The sequence below is a fragment of the Ovis aries genome, chromosome 24, assembly GCF_016772045.2.
Source record: "Ovis aries strain OAR_USU_Benz2616 breed Rambouillet chromosome 24, ARS-UI_Ramb_v3.0, whole genome shotgun sequence".
Lineage (NCBI taxonomy): Eukaryota > Metazoa > Chordata > Mammalia > Artiodactyla > Bovidae > Ovis > Ovis aries.
In genome coordinates this window covers 38862759-38877128 of record NC_056077.1, presented here as the reverse complement: position 1 = coordinate 38877128, position 14370 = coordinate 38862759, and the positions used below count along the sequence as shown (strand labels likewise).

The following is a 14370-nucleotide window of genomic DNA, read 5'->3' as shown; positions in this document are numbered from 1 at the left end:
CCCTTCGCCCAGCCAGCACTAACCTTGAGCTGGAGGTCTTTCTCTTGGGGGTGCTGAAAGGGGGCTGATGGAGAGACTTCCTCAGTGATCCAGCGGCTAAGACTCCACGCTCCCCGTGCAAAGGCCCCGGGTTCCATCCCTGATCAGGGAACTAGATCCCACAACCTGCAACAAGGGTCAGATATTCCCAGTGCCACATCTAAGACCCAGTGCAGCCAAATAAACATTCTCAAAAGGCTGGGAGGCTGGTGGAGGTGGGCTGGGCAGCGGGGAAGCAGCAAGGGCAAGGGCTGGCCTCCTGCGCCTGCAGGTCTGGGGAGGGGGAACACAGCAAGGAGGGGCACAGGGCCTCCTGGCCCAGAAGATGGCAAGTCCTGGAGTCCTAACTGTGAGAGCCAGGTGAGGAGGTCCCCATGCCTTCAGGGGACAGGTGGCATTTCAGCCCCGCCTGAAAGATGGCTGGAGACTGGGATGCAGTGAGGACAGGGGAGACCAGGCCTGAGCAAGACCTATTAGCTGGGGGGACAGGCGGGGGGACTTGAGGCAGGTCTTGGGAGGGGGCAGGGCCCCATGGCAGCTGGCAGCCCACAAAAGCATCGGGCAGAGGTGGGTCATACTTGTTAAGATGGATGGTGGGGGTGGGAATGGCAGGGGGCCAGGTGGGTGACTGGGTGCTGTCCAAAGGCTGTTGAGGTGACCCAGGTGGAAAGTGGCAGGGCTTCAAGATAACAAAATATCTTAATCCATTTGGGCTACTATAACAAAGTCACCATAGATGGAGGGGCTGAAACGTTTATTTCTCACAGTTCTGGAGGCTGCGAAGTCCAAGATCAAGGTGTTGGCAGATTCAGCATCCAGTGAGAACCTTCGTCCTGGTTCAGAGCCAGGGCTCCATCGCTGAGTCCTCACATTGGGAGAAGGGTGAGTGATCTCTCTGGAGATCCCTTTATAAAGGCACTAATAGCCTTCATGAAGACTCCACCCTCATGACCTAATCACACCCCACAGTCCCCCTCCTCCAAAATGATGGCATATATTACATCGGGGGTTAGGCTTCAACGTGTGAATTTGAGTGGGGGGTAAGGGGCAGACCCAAACATTCAGTCTCCGGCACGAGATGAGAGTTAAGCTATGGAAATGGGGATGGCAGATAGGGGGGGATCCTGATCACCTGGGGAACATCTCTTGGTTCTGCAATTGTGACACTGCTGTGATGGACTCTGCCCCCCGTTCTTGCAGAGGGAGCCCCTCCCTGCCCCAGCCCCCTGTCAGATGCCGGCACCTGCCTGGGCGTCAAGTCCATTCTAGCCCCTCACCCAGAAGCGCAGGTCGAGCATGGCTATGCTGGGCCTGGGGACAGGGCAGAGGGCAGAAAGGAAGAGCAAACAGCTCCCCCCCACACACCCACAGCCTGGGTACCAACAGAAATGACAAAAATGTCCGCCAATCAGGGGCAGAGGTTCAAGTCCAGGCAGAGAGGAACAGGCAAGGGTGGAGTGTGGATTGCAGACAGAGGAGGCACAAGCCAAGTGTACAGAAGACTCCCTCCTCCACCAAACTTTGAGTCTGAGCCTCATCCACCTTGGGGCTCCCATGTCTGTCTCTTCATTGCCCAGTTTTAGCAGAAACCCTGTCAAGTCAGTTTCACCAGAATCCTTGCCTTGGATATCAGATCACCATCATATCTGATCAGAGTCCTCACCCTCACCATTCCCTAGGTGATGTCTGAACACCCTGGCCTGCCTTCAGCAAGAATCCTGTCGGATTTGTTTAACCAGAACTCCCCCCACCCCGCCCCTAATATTCCTTTCCTCTTGGTAATTTTCCATCCAGCAGCTTCCTCCTACCTTGCACCTTGGCTGCGAATCTCTCCTTGTCCTTGTGCTGTTCAGGATTGCATCCGCTTCTATTCTGAGCCTTCATTTCTCCTGTTGCCTTAGGTCTTGAGTAGAGTTTTGTTTTTACTGCTTTGATCACTGTCCGGCTCTGGTTCTCTCTGACGGTGGCACTACTGTCCTCTCCCTTGGGCAGGGCGTGTGGAGGCTGGACGGAGACATTGGTCAGCACTCCTCAGTGTCAGACTCTTTGCCAGCCCACAGCATGAGAACCCAGGAGGAATCCAGGGGGGCTTCCTGCAGAAGGTGTCAGCTAAGCAAGGCCTAGGAGCCTAGTGAGACTGAGCTCTGCCCAGCTGGGGAATCAGCCCCTGAAGGCAGTGTGCACCTGGGGATGAGTCTGTGCAGAGGTGGGGCTTACTCAAAGCCCATATGCTCAGACAGCCATCCTGGATCTCATGAATTCCTAACGCACCCAAATGTCTTGTAACTCCCACATGCCCGTGTCCCTGCTGGTGAACCACAGAAAGGCTGACATCCAGAATGAACTTCCTGACAGGCACTGGATGGCTGACAGCCTCCTCAACACCAGCATGCCCCGGGGAGGGCAAGGCAAGAACTAGGCAGATGATGCCCCCACTCCCGCCGTGAACTCTATTTCATGCATGCATTTTCATATACATCCCCTAAGCTGTTTACAGACATACAAGAGTGGAAATTTTATTAAAGCAAAAGTATAAGATTTGTTTATTGGAAACCATTTGATTTCTTCATCTAATTTTGATGAGCTTAAAAGTTACTCCTTGGGAATTCCCTGGTGGTCCAGTGGTTAGGGGGCTTCCCTGGTGGTTCAGTGGTAAAGAAATCTGCCTGCATTGCAGGAGACCTGGGTTCGATCCTTGGGTCGGGAAGATCCCCTGGAGAAAGGAATGGCAACCCACTCCAGTATTCTTGCCTGGAGAATCCCATAGACAGAGGAGCCTGGTTGGGCTATAGTCCATGGGGTCACAAAGAGTTTAACATGACTGAGCAACTAAGCACACACACACACCAGTGGTTAGGACCCTAGGCTTCCAAGGCGGAGGGCATGGGTTCAATCCCTGGTTGGGAAACTAAGATCTCTGCATACCACATGGTGCGGCCAAACATAGAAACTAAATAAAGTTACTTCTTTTTCAGGCGAATTCGAATGGTGCTGCCAGCACCGAAGGGAGAAGTCAGGGGTGGAGTGCTCCACGTGGACTTACTGAGCCTTAGATCTTTGGAACGTCCAAGTCTAGGAGACTAATGAGTCCTCAGGCTCAGAGCTTTGGGGAGATACCTGCATGGTGGCTGATGTCACCGCCTTGGATAGAGTCACCTGGAACCCTACCAGACTCGACCTGCAAGGGAGAATCCTAAGGGCATCACTATGCCCTTCTACCATCTGGGGGCCTCACAAAGTCCTCATTTCTACAATGTCTAAACTTTTAAACCTTGGGATAGTAGAAAGCCTTATCTCATAGAAAATACAACCAGAGGAAAGAGTATGTGTTGGTTTCTTGCTTTAGATGCAACAAATATATTCCAAGCGCTTACTGTATGTTAGGGTCGTTTGCATGTATTATTTTACCTGCTTGACATACAACAACCAGGAACAATGGATACTCCTGCTTCCTTGTTACAGGTAAGGGAAGTTGTCACGTAGTAACTGGCAGCCAGAATTCCAACTCCCAAGTCCTCACTAGAGGACCATCGCTAGTTTCTAAAAGATGTCAAGCTGACTCAAAAGAAGCAAAGACAGTACCAAGGGTTGAACTCTTTTCTGTTTTATAGATTTGACTTTACCTTATTCCCTGGAGAGTCTTCATTTTACCAGAGACTTCTGGGCTTAGCCAGCCACTCCCTGATATGGCATAAGTACCGCCCAGGGTCAGGCCAGAGAAAGAAAAATGACAGCCTTCTCTACTGCCATTAATGTGACTAACACATCCCAAAGAGACAGGAGGGACTTCATACTTGGTTCCTCTGTCTCACACCAGTGCCCAAAGTAGGTAAAACCTTGAGCCCTTTCCCAGCCCCCTCATAGAAACAACCCTCTCCCTACCTTTGGCAAACCCTTGCAGACGTGACCATCATATGAAAAGTTGAGACTAATTATGCTCTCAGTAATTTGGGGGTGGTGGTTAATTTTTTCCCACTGTATTTTTTTTTTTTCACTTGATGAGCCAGCCTTGTAAGGTCTGAACTCCGTTACAAAATTCCCCAAGTCAAACTCCTTAATGTTCTTGTCTTTAATTTCCACTTGATATCTCTCAACACACATGAATTAGTCACGTCTAACTGGCTGCCAGCACAGAACAGACAAAGTGTGATATAAAACCAGAAAAGCAGAGCTCCCCCGTGACTTAGGGTTAGGGTTAGGGTTAGGGCTCAGGACAGAACCTGGGAAAGGCTGACTCAGGACAAAGAACCACTCGATTTGGTGGCTGAAAATGCTGGGAAGAGGTGAAGTGGAGCCCTCGCCAGGGCCAAGGCTCTGAAGGAGCCTGCCTCCCCGCTACAAAGCTGTGGACCTGGAATGGGCTATCTCCATGGGGAAGAGGGACACATTTAAAAATTTGTTCCAAGGTGCCATACACGTGGTATTGGTCCTGCATACACCTGCACCACCTCTGGAAGTCTGTCACCGAGTCAGAAGGAGGAGGTAAGGCCCACGAGGCAAATTTCCTGGACCTCCTTCTCAGGCCCGAGAGGACACAGAAGCATGTCTTTCTACCTCATTTACTTCTGGCTGTGCTGGGTCTTTGTTGCTGCACAGGCTTTCCTCTAGTTGTGCTGAGTGGGGGCTTCTCCAGCCGCCGTGCTTGGGCTTCTCACTGTGGTGGCTCCTCTTGTTGGGGAGCAAGGGCTCTAGGCTCCTCTAGCCTCAGCAGTTACGGCTCCCAGGCTCTGGAGCACAGGTTCAATAACGGTGGCGCGTGCAGCATGTCGGATCTGCCCTACCCAGGGATCGAACCCATATCCCCTCCATTGGCAGGCGGATTCTTTACCACTGAGCCACCAGAGAAGCCCCAGAAGCATGTCTTAATCTCCAGCCTAAAATGCCACCCACTCTCAGCCCCGCATCTTCTAGACCCACTCCCGAGTGTACATCCCTGGTTCCTGCCTGGAGGTATTGGCCAGGACTTGCAGCTCCTTTGGCAAATAACCCCTCCCCACTCTTGGCAGAGACAGCACTACCCCAGCCAAGCCATGCTGGGCCTAGGACCTCATTATAAGGAGGGCAAGTAGTGTCTTGAAAAACACCTGCCTCAACCATCTCTGGACAAGGTAAGGGGTGCAGCTGATGCTTTTAAACTACATTTTTCTTTCTTTCTTTGCTGCATGAGGTCTTTGTCGCAGCGCCGTGCAGCACCTTTCGTGGCAGCTTCCAGACTCTCTAGTTGTGGCACATGGGCTTCAGGAGTTGCAGCGCGCAGGCTTAGTTGCTCCATGGCATAGGGGATCTTAAATTACCCGACCAGGGATCAGACCTGGGTCTCCTGCATTGCCAGGTGGATTCTTAACCACTGGACCACCAGGCAAATCCCCACAGCTGGTGTTTTTAGCCACGGACATCAGGCCACTTTCACAGGCCCACAGAGTTGGGGGGAATGTGTGCTCAAGGACATCCCCAAGCCTATCCAGGTTTCATTCCTCTTGCCTCAGGCCCTGTCCCCGGTCTTTGGTAGCCAGTCCTCGGCAGGAGGAACTGAGTTTGTTTACGGCACGGAGGCCTCCTGACTGACCCTCTGGGCCTTCAGCTGGTAACTGTGATCCCGAGCCTCTCTTTCACCCGCATCATGGCTTCAGTGGTGCTCAGCAAAACCAACCCATCCCACAGTCCCTAGAATAACCATTCTCTCTCATCTCCCAAGTCCTCAAGATGCCACATGAGCCGGGCAGCCCCTCTCACCTGGTATCCTGTCCTGTCCATCATGAATAGCAGCCAGGAGTCACAACAGGGAGAGCCTGTTGCTGCGACGGGAGAGTGGGCCAAGCCCACGGTCCCCACCTTAGACTCCACTTCCTAAGACCACTATCAATACCATCAGTCTTAAGGTGGGCTCCTGACAAGCAGACCCTGAAACAAGGATTATAGGCATGAGTGATTTATCAAGGCCCTGCTCCCAGTGAGTATCTGAGTAAAGGAAATTAGACCACAAAGGAGAAGAAGCAGAGAAAGGGTGAGTCTCAAGGCAAACCCTGCAGAGATGCTCACATGGGATCCCACAGACAAGCTTGGCCATGATCCATGCCTCCGGGGGTGCTGGCTGGAAGGGGAGGAGCTTGGCTTGCAGCGCCCTCCCACACCTGTCTCTCATTGGCCCGGAGCCACCATGGGGGAGGCAATCTCCAGGTACATCCAGCTCTCCGCACAGGTGGGTCAAGAGGCTTCAGCAGCCCCAGGGTCATCTAGCAAAGAAAAGCTGAGGGCAGGACAGTTGAAAGCAAAAGCTGGATGACAAGGGGAGACAAAGATGGTAAAGAGGCATCTGAGAGCATTTGACTGTTGAGTCTTAGAGCCAGGGGCTCTCGGGGATGGGAGGGCTCTCAGTCCTCACGACACCCCTCCAGGTGACCCAGCACACTCGCCACCGTCACAGCAGTCCACACTGCCGTTGGACTGGACGCTTCAAAAGTTGTCTGGAGAAGACGCCCCAAACCGGCTTCCTCCAGCATCCACTTTCTGGTCCCCGTCCCTCCCAGGAGAGTTTTACTGAATAAGCCCATCCCTGGCCAAGAATGTCCGTCTGGAAGGAAGGGTCTGGGGTGCAGAGCTGGGAATTGTTCTAAATATGAAGTTGTCTGCTTCTAAAGCAGTGGGCAAAATGTGACAGAGAAATGAAGCCCCATAAAATCCAGAGGTGAAAACACAAAGACAGGACAAGGTATTTCCTCATTTTTGTTTATTTTGTTTCTCACTTACCAACACGTTGGTAAAACGGAGCAGGCTGTGCTAGTAAAGGAGAAGCAGGGAGGGGAGTCAGGCAGCGTCTAAGGAGCCACGTGGGGGAGTCAGGAGCAGGAAGGGCCGGAAGGACCAGAGGTATCAGGTGCCCCCATAACATCACCCTGCCCTCCCACAAGACATCGAGATTGCTGCTGCTCCGACTGACCCCCAGATGTTTACAAAATCGCCATAAAGAGCATTTCTGTTGCCTCCCGTCCTTGTCCCCAGCATTTTCCTTCTGACCCCCCGTGACGAGGCAGGGTCTACTTGGGCTGGCCCTCTGCGCGGCCTGGCCTGGGAGAACCTGCCCCTGCATCTCAAGGTCCCAGCCCCCAAGCCGCAGTGGGTGCACTGGCTTCTGAGAAGGCAAGGCAGGTGGGCGCTAAGGGGAGGTCTTTGGGAGCGATGGAGGGACCACCCCTTAGGACCTTGGACAGCACTCACAGGATGCCCTCTGCTTCCGCCCCTGGCTTCTATTCAAGAGGATTTAGGGACCGTCTGTGAGCCTGGGAGCCCCAGCCCTGCCTCGGAGGCTTGTTTGGGTGTGGCCCTGGACGGACGGTTTCACCTTCGCCCAGAGTGCACTTCCTGGCCTTCGCACATTGACCCAGTGGACGCTGGGACCTTGTGTTAATGAACATAAAACATCTACATCAGAATTTCATCCACCCTGATGAACTTTCATTAGCGGAAGTATTTTGAAGGCAAAAGCCACTGAGGATAACTGAATGCCTTGATCAGTTTTCTATGTAGTGCAGATAAATTTCCTCTTCCCCCATGAAATAATTTTCACCAGGACCCTTTTACGTGTGTTTTACCACGTATGTCGGCTTCCCTGGTTAGTGTTGGAGCTCTGTCGAATGTCACCCACCGTCTCGACCTGCCGTTGGGAGTTTCCCCCCATGGCTCTCAACTCCAGTCAAGTCCAATTTCCCCGGGGGAGAAACTGGCCAACTTCTCACCTATTGGTACCTGCAGACGACCCTGAACCACGTGCTGTGAGCAGTAATGTGCCACCTCCGTGCCGCTTTAGCCTCGTCGATATCCTCCCTTGGAGTGTTTCCGAGGGTGAATTGGCCCGTCACTCAGTTGGCCCGGAAGAAGGATGCCAGCGATATCCCAGCGATATTCCAGGATGCTGCGGCAAGCGGTCAAGACCTCCAAGCGCGCGCGGTGCTTCCCGGGTGCAGGGGAAGCGGCGCCCTCCCCGACCTCGGCGCCCTCGTCCCCAGCCCCGACCCTGGGTCAGGGCGCCTTGTCCGCCGCGGGCTCGGCGCGCGGGGCACCCCCGGCGGCCGCGCGCGCGCCGCGGAGCAGCCCGAGGCCCCGGGAGCGGCCAGCGCCGTGCAGCTGGCGCTCGTGGCGGCGGATCTGAACCTTGTGACGGAAGCGCTCGCCGCAGTCCTCGCAGGCGTAGGGCCGCTCGCCAGAGTGCGTGCGGCGGTGGCGCAGCAGGTTGGACGAGACGCTGAAGCGCTTGCCGCAGTCGCCGCAGGCGTAGGGCCGCTCGCCCGTGTGCGTGCGCTGGTGCTGCACGAGCGCCGAGCTCTCGCTGAAGCGCTTGGCGCAGTACGGGCACGCGTAGGGCTTCTCGCCCGTGTGGATGCGCTGGTGCGTCACCAGGTTCGAGTGCTGCGAGAAGCTCTTGCCGCACTCGCCGCAGCGGTGCGGCCGCTCGCCCGTGTGCGTGGCCTGGTGGCGCACCAGGTCCGTGCTGCGGCTGAAGCCTTTGCCACACTCCCCGCAGATGGTCGGCCGGTCCCGGGCGCGCCGTCGCCGCCGCGGTGGCCGGGCCGGCGTCAGGGCCGCGCCGCTCGGCGGGCCCGGGACGGCCACGATCGAGGGGGCCGACACGGCCGCTGGCAGCACCATCAGCTCCTGCAGCACCACGTAGCCCGGGGGCGCCACCACCACCGCGGCGGGCGCCCCCGCGGCGGCCGGCACCAGCTCCAGCTGCAGCTCGGGCGGCACTGGGGTCAGCTCCAGCTGCAGCTCTGGCGCGTGGACTCCAGGCTCCACCGGGGTCAGCTCCAGCTGCACCTCCGGCGGCTGCGCTAGCGGCTGCGCTAGCTGCTGCTCCAGCTGCTTCTCCAGCTGCTGCAACTGCTCCTGCAGTTGGAGCTGCAGCTGCCGCTGCTCCTGCTGGCGCTCCAGCTCCTGACGCTGGCGCTCCAGCTCCTGCTCAGACTCCACGTCCACCGGCATGAGCTCCAGCTCCACCTCCTCCTCGTCCTCCGGCCCTAGAGGCCGGGGCTGCAGCTGCAGCTGCAACTGCTGCTGCTGCTGCAGCAACAGCTCCAGCTGTTCTTGCTGCTGCTGCAACAGCTGCAACTGCTCCTGCTGCTTCTGCAACTGCTGCTGCAGCTGTAACTGCTCCTGCTGTGGTAACTGTTCCTGCTGCTCTTGCTGCTGCCTCCGCTGTAACTCTTGCTGCTGCAACAGCTGTTGCTGCAACTGTTCTTGGTGCTGGAGCTGTTCTTGCTGCTGCTGCAGCTGCTGTGACTGTTCTTGCTGTGGTTGCAGTGACTCCGGCTGTGGTTGTAATGGCTCCTGCTGTTGTAGCTGCTGCGGCTGCTGTGCCGCTTGCTGCGGCTGCTGTGGCCATCCCTGCTGTAAGTCCTGTTGCAGCTCCTGCTGCAGCTGTGGCAGCTGCTGTTCTTGCACTTGCCCCACCTCTGATTGTTCCTGCTGCTGCAGCTGCTTCTGCTGCTCATACTGCACACACGGGGGCTTTTCCTGCAGTTCCTGCCGCTGGAACCGTTCCTGCCGCAGCCTTGACCGCCGTCGCACCTGCCTGTGCTGCTCCCGTGACTGTTTCTGCCGCGGCATCAGCCGCAGCCGTGGTTTCAGCGGCCCCTGTTGCGCAGACTGGGGTTCTTCCTGCAATTCTGGCTGCGGCTGGGGCAGCGGCTCTTGCCCATCTTGCTGCTGCTGCGGCGCTGGCTGAGGCCCTGGCCCTTGGCTGTGCGGCTGCAGTTGTGGCTGCTGCTCCTGCTGCTGTTTTAACTGTCGGGCTTGCAGCTTCTGCCGTCCTGGTGCAGTCTCCTCAGCGACTTCACTGGCCCGCTTGGGAGCTGAGACTGCTGGCCGCAGTGGGCTGCTGCTCCTCTCCTGAGCATTTTCTCCCTCCTGACTCTCGCTCCCACCGCTGCCACCTGGAGTGGGAATGGCAGGAAGCCAGGAGAGAAAGATCTGGAGTCAGCCCTCTGGTTCAGACTCCCATGATGTCCTTCCTTACCCTCCCCCATGTACAGTCACTCTATGATACACTCCTGAGCCCTCAGCAGGGACCCCCAAATGACAACGGCTGCTGCTGCTAAGTTGCTTCAGTCATGCCCGACTCTGTGTGACCCCATAGACGGCAGCCTACCAGGCTCCCCTGTCCTTGAGATTCTCCAGGCAAGAACACTGGAGTGGGTTGCCATTTCCTTCTCCAGTGCATGAAAGTGAAAAGTGAAAGTGAAGTCGCTCAGTCGTACCCGACTCTTAGCGACCCCATGGACTGCAGCCCACCAGGCTCCTCTGTCCATGGGATTTTCCAGGCAAGAGTACTGGAGCGGGGTGCCATCGCCTTCTCTGAATGACAACGGCAGCACGATAGAAAGGGAAATGCCCAGTGGTGTGGAGCTGGCTTAGAAATGTATCCAAGGAACAGCTAGCTGGTCACATCACTCTGGACCCCAGGCCCCCAACCTCGCCTCGGGGCCTTCTTCCACACAGGGTCGATGCTTAGACCTTGGCAGTGACACCACCCTGGGTGCCTGGGGCTCCCCAACACCACTCCCTGAAAAGTCCTTTGGGCCTAACCGCCATCCGAGAGGAATCTGTGAACCTGCCATTCCCATGGCTAAGCCACAAGCCCATGCTGAACTCTGACCTCAGTCAGAGGTCACACTTGAAATGAATGAAACTCACCCTCTCTGTACATAATAAAGAGTTTCTGTCAGGCTGCCTGGAAGTGTTTCCATGGCACTTTCTAAAAATCAGCGAAGTCAGAGAGAACGAGGTTTCCAGGTAGGAGGTGCCCAGTAATTCTACCAGGTAGCAGCTGGCTAACCTCCTGCAGGTTCAGGGCCCTCCAGGGCTGGAACATACCTTTGTCATCCCCACACTGCCAGCTTAATGAGTCAAGCAGGAAGGGCCCCGGCATTACCCCTAGTAGGTGCTTGAAAAATCCCTCTCCCTGTGGGGTAGGAATTAGTTTGAAAATTAGCAAGCAGTTTGGAAATATTAATACCAGGGATACAACTAGCTCCATCTGAAATAGCCTTTAGACTGAAAGTGGTCTGCTTGTTGTTTTTTGGCTGTACCACTCAGCATGTAGGATCTTAGTTCTCCAACCAGGAGTGGAACCCGAGTCCCCTGCATTAGAAATGCAGAGTGTCAACCGCTGGACCGCCAGGGAAGTCTGAGGCTGGAAGTGGTTTTAGGCTGTTAATTCTCAGATGGGAAGGAACAATTCACAGCCCCAAGTCTAAGTGGCAACTGGCCAGTTACTTAGCCCCTGGGAACCTGAGTTTCCCCATCTGCTTAAAGGAGCTAAACCCCTTTTGGAGAAATTGCGAAAAATTAGAGGGGATAAACACACAGCCCCAGCATGGTACACAATGCAGAGTAAACTCGGCTATACAGGACTCAGCTCGTTGCTACATGTCACAAACCCCACATGCAATTTCTCACTCTGAGCATACTGCTGGGCTATCAGAAAATCCAAGGAGGCCTTCTCCATTCCCAAGTCTGATTCAACATTTGTTTTTCCCATAGCATCATATTTTCAGCTTTGTAATGGGAAGTAGAGGTTTGGTTGACCCAATTTTGCTTTCTGGCTGATTTTCCAGGAATATACTGATTTCATAAAATCAAGGGATATCTACATGTAAATAATTACCTCTTAGAAAACCTATTCCCAAGACCCTTCGCTTAGGCTAATGGATCAGTGAGTGCATTTTTCTTACACACTCACACCAGGTGGGAGTATGCGGGAAGTGAGGGAAGACAGACCATCACAGACAACCTGTTGTCTCAGCAAATCCAAGGTCACACGGGCACTCCCTTCTCCTCCCACCTCTGGGGGCAGCCGGGACTCATCACCCCTCTGGGTAGGTCCTCTCATTTCTAGGACAGTGCTTGGCCAAATGACCAGTCCCTGCTTCTCACGGCATTTGCACGCTGTTACCAACGATATTTTGGTAAATGTATACTGAAGTGTCATCTGATGTGCCTGCTCTCACGAGATTTTTGTCGGTTGAGTATTTAAGCCAAGAGTCCTGGGAATTCCCTGGTGGTCCAGTGATTAGGACTCTGAGCTCTTACTGCAGAGGGTGTGGGTTCGATCCCTGGTCTGGGAACTCTGATCTCACAAGCCACATGGGGAAGCTGGCGGTGGGGGGACGGGGGTGTGGGGGTGTGTGTGGTGGAAGGGTGCTAGTTGAGTCCACACATGCCCATCCAACGCCTCGTCCCTCTGGTCCTTTTCATGTTCTTTTCAACCCTGCCCAGCCCCTCACTCAGTGCTCTCAAAGCACAGAGTAGGGAAGTGGCTCCCGTGAGCATGGCCGCCTTGGAAGATCTGCCAAGAGTAGGGAGCAGGGCAGGTCTTGGAACGTAATGTGAGGCCACATTTGACTCTGGGAAAAAGGAGAGAAAGATGGATGGAAGCAGGCAGAAGTCAAGGAAAAGGGCAAGACCAGAGGCCACAGAGAAAAGAAAAGCCACACGACCAGTGACAAGCGTGCCCCTCAGCCCCTGAATTCAATCTGGGACCTTGAGTCTGGAATCAGGGAGAGCGGGAGGAAACGGAGGTTGTGTGAGCCCTGGGAACCAGCAGCGGTTCCCAGTCAGCATGCGTGCAGGTGGGGGACGAGGGCTGAGAATGTGCGTGCCGCGAGGCAGCCCTCACCAGCAACACTGCAGCCCGACGGTGGCCTCAGAAAACCCTGAGGTGACCCTGCAGAAATGAGGGGGTGCAGCCTGCCCACCACACCCCAGACAGCGGGCTGCTTGCCAACCTTTAGGGCTCCCTCTCAGCAGGCCTGGGGCTTAGTCAAAGGATCCTCGCCAGGGACCTGAGGACCATCTCCTCGTTCAGGAGGTCAGAGGTGCCCCCCACCCTTAGCCCCTTACCTGAGTGGGTGTCAGGCCCCAGGCCCCCATCTTTAAGACGGCGAGGCTTCCGAACGAAGGTCCTGGTTGCCCTCCTCACCTTCATCCTGGCGGTCAGGCCAAGATCCTGGGGAGCTGGCTGTGCTAAGGGGAAGGAAGGAAGCTGTTCAGACTGGCGGGGAGCCCCGCGCCAGGGGCCCTGATGCCTTGCTGCCCCCAAGTCGGCAGCTCACCCCTGCCAGAAAGGAGGACGGTGTGGTCCACGGCCGGGAAAGGGATTAGCAAGGGCAGCCTGGAGGCCCTGCTCCCAGGGCCGGCTGGGGAGTCCTGACTCTCCTGACTTTGTGCAGGGCCCGTGTTCAGCCTCCTGCCTGGGGCACCCCTTGCAGCTGCTCAACACCAATGGTGAGAGACTACGGCTAGGTACACTCCCAGAAGGGACGTTTGGGAAAGTTTACAAGAAAAAAAGACTTGTTTGTCCATCTCCATCTCACATTCCCCTGGCCCCCGCAAAGCATGGACAAGTCTGTTCAATCCCCTGGTCTCTTGCCTCCCAAGGTGCTCTGGGGATTCGCCCAGTCTTCCCAGGTCACCAGCAGACCGCCAGTTCTGGGCCATGTGAGTCCGTCCAGGTGCCACCTCAGTTCCCAGGAAGCCAGGTTCCTGGAGCACTACAAGCCTTGCGACTGGAGGGCTGCGGCCTGGCCCTGTGCCCCAGCCTCCTGAGGTCTGCAGGGCTCCCCGCCCCTCTCCAGCGTCCTCCCACCCCTCTCCAGCGTCCCCCCAGGGTCCCGGTGGCGGTATCCTCGCCTCCTGAGAGGATGACTCCAGGTCCCTCTAGCTTCCAAGAATCCAGCCCAGTCCTCTTAAGAAAAGCGTCCCGGTTCCGCTCTGCTGACCGACCCCCCTGGGCCTCACCTGGCACAAGCATCGCCTGCTCTGCGGGCAGCCTGGGCGCTCGCGGAGGTGTGGTCAGCAGGGAATGGAAGGTGAAGGCCAGAGCGTTCAGCCAGCTCCTTCGCCAGGCGCCCGCATCCAGAAAGAGCCTGGAAGGCGCTGGGTCACCCGGGGGGCCTTTCTGGTCACTTGGGACGGTCTGTCGCTGTCAGGGTTGCCGAGGTCGCCCTGGGCCAAAAGAAGGGGGGCAGAGCGGAGTTCAGGAGCAGAAGTTGGTGTGGGCCCCCTGGGGCGGGGGGGGCGGGGGGCGGGGTGGTGGGGAGACAGAGCCCCGAACCAGCGCGGGGCTCAGGGCGGGACCAGCGCGGGCGCCGAGGGCGGACCGGGGGCGGACCTGGTGGGCGGTGGACCGGTGTCGTTTCAGCCCGGGGCAGCGCGGGGCCGGCCAGGGATCTGCCCGCCGCCACAGGTGCCAGGAGCCGGCGGGCGGGCGGCCTGGGCCGGGCCGGGCCGCGCGGAAGGCGGGCGCGGGGCGGGCGCCGCGGCCGGGCCGGGGTCCCC

General features: G+C 56.6%; 1 protein-coding gene across 2 annotated transcripts; it reads right to left on the bottom strand.

The window, feature by feature from the left end:
• Positions 1 to 6749: 6749 nt before the first annotated feature.
• ZNF853 (zinc finger protein 853) lies at positions 6750 to 14358 on the bottom strand. Of its 2 annotated transcripts, none has more exons than XM_042239943.2 (4): positions 14204 to 14358; positions 13831 to 14037; positions 12934 to 13056; positions 6750 to 9965 (listed from the first exon to the last, which is right to left on the bottom strand). In XM_042239943.2, exons 2-4 carry the CDS (start codon positions 13841 to 13843, stop codon positions 8056 to 8058), a joined length of 2046 nt encoding a protein of 681 aa, XP_042095877.1. In that variant the 5' UTR covers positions 13844 to 14037; positions 14204 to 14358; the 3' UTR covers positions 6750 to 8055. The 2 variants fall into 2 exon arrangements, with proteins under 2 accessions (XP_042095877.1, XP_042095878.1); XM_042239944.2 differs by having other exon boundaries at positions 12934 to 13051.
• Positions 14359 to 14370: the final 12 nt, after the last annotated feature.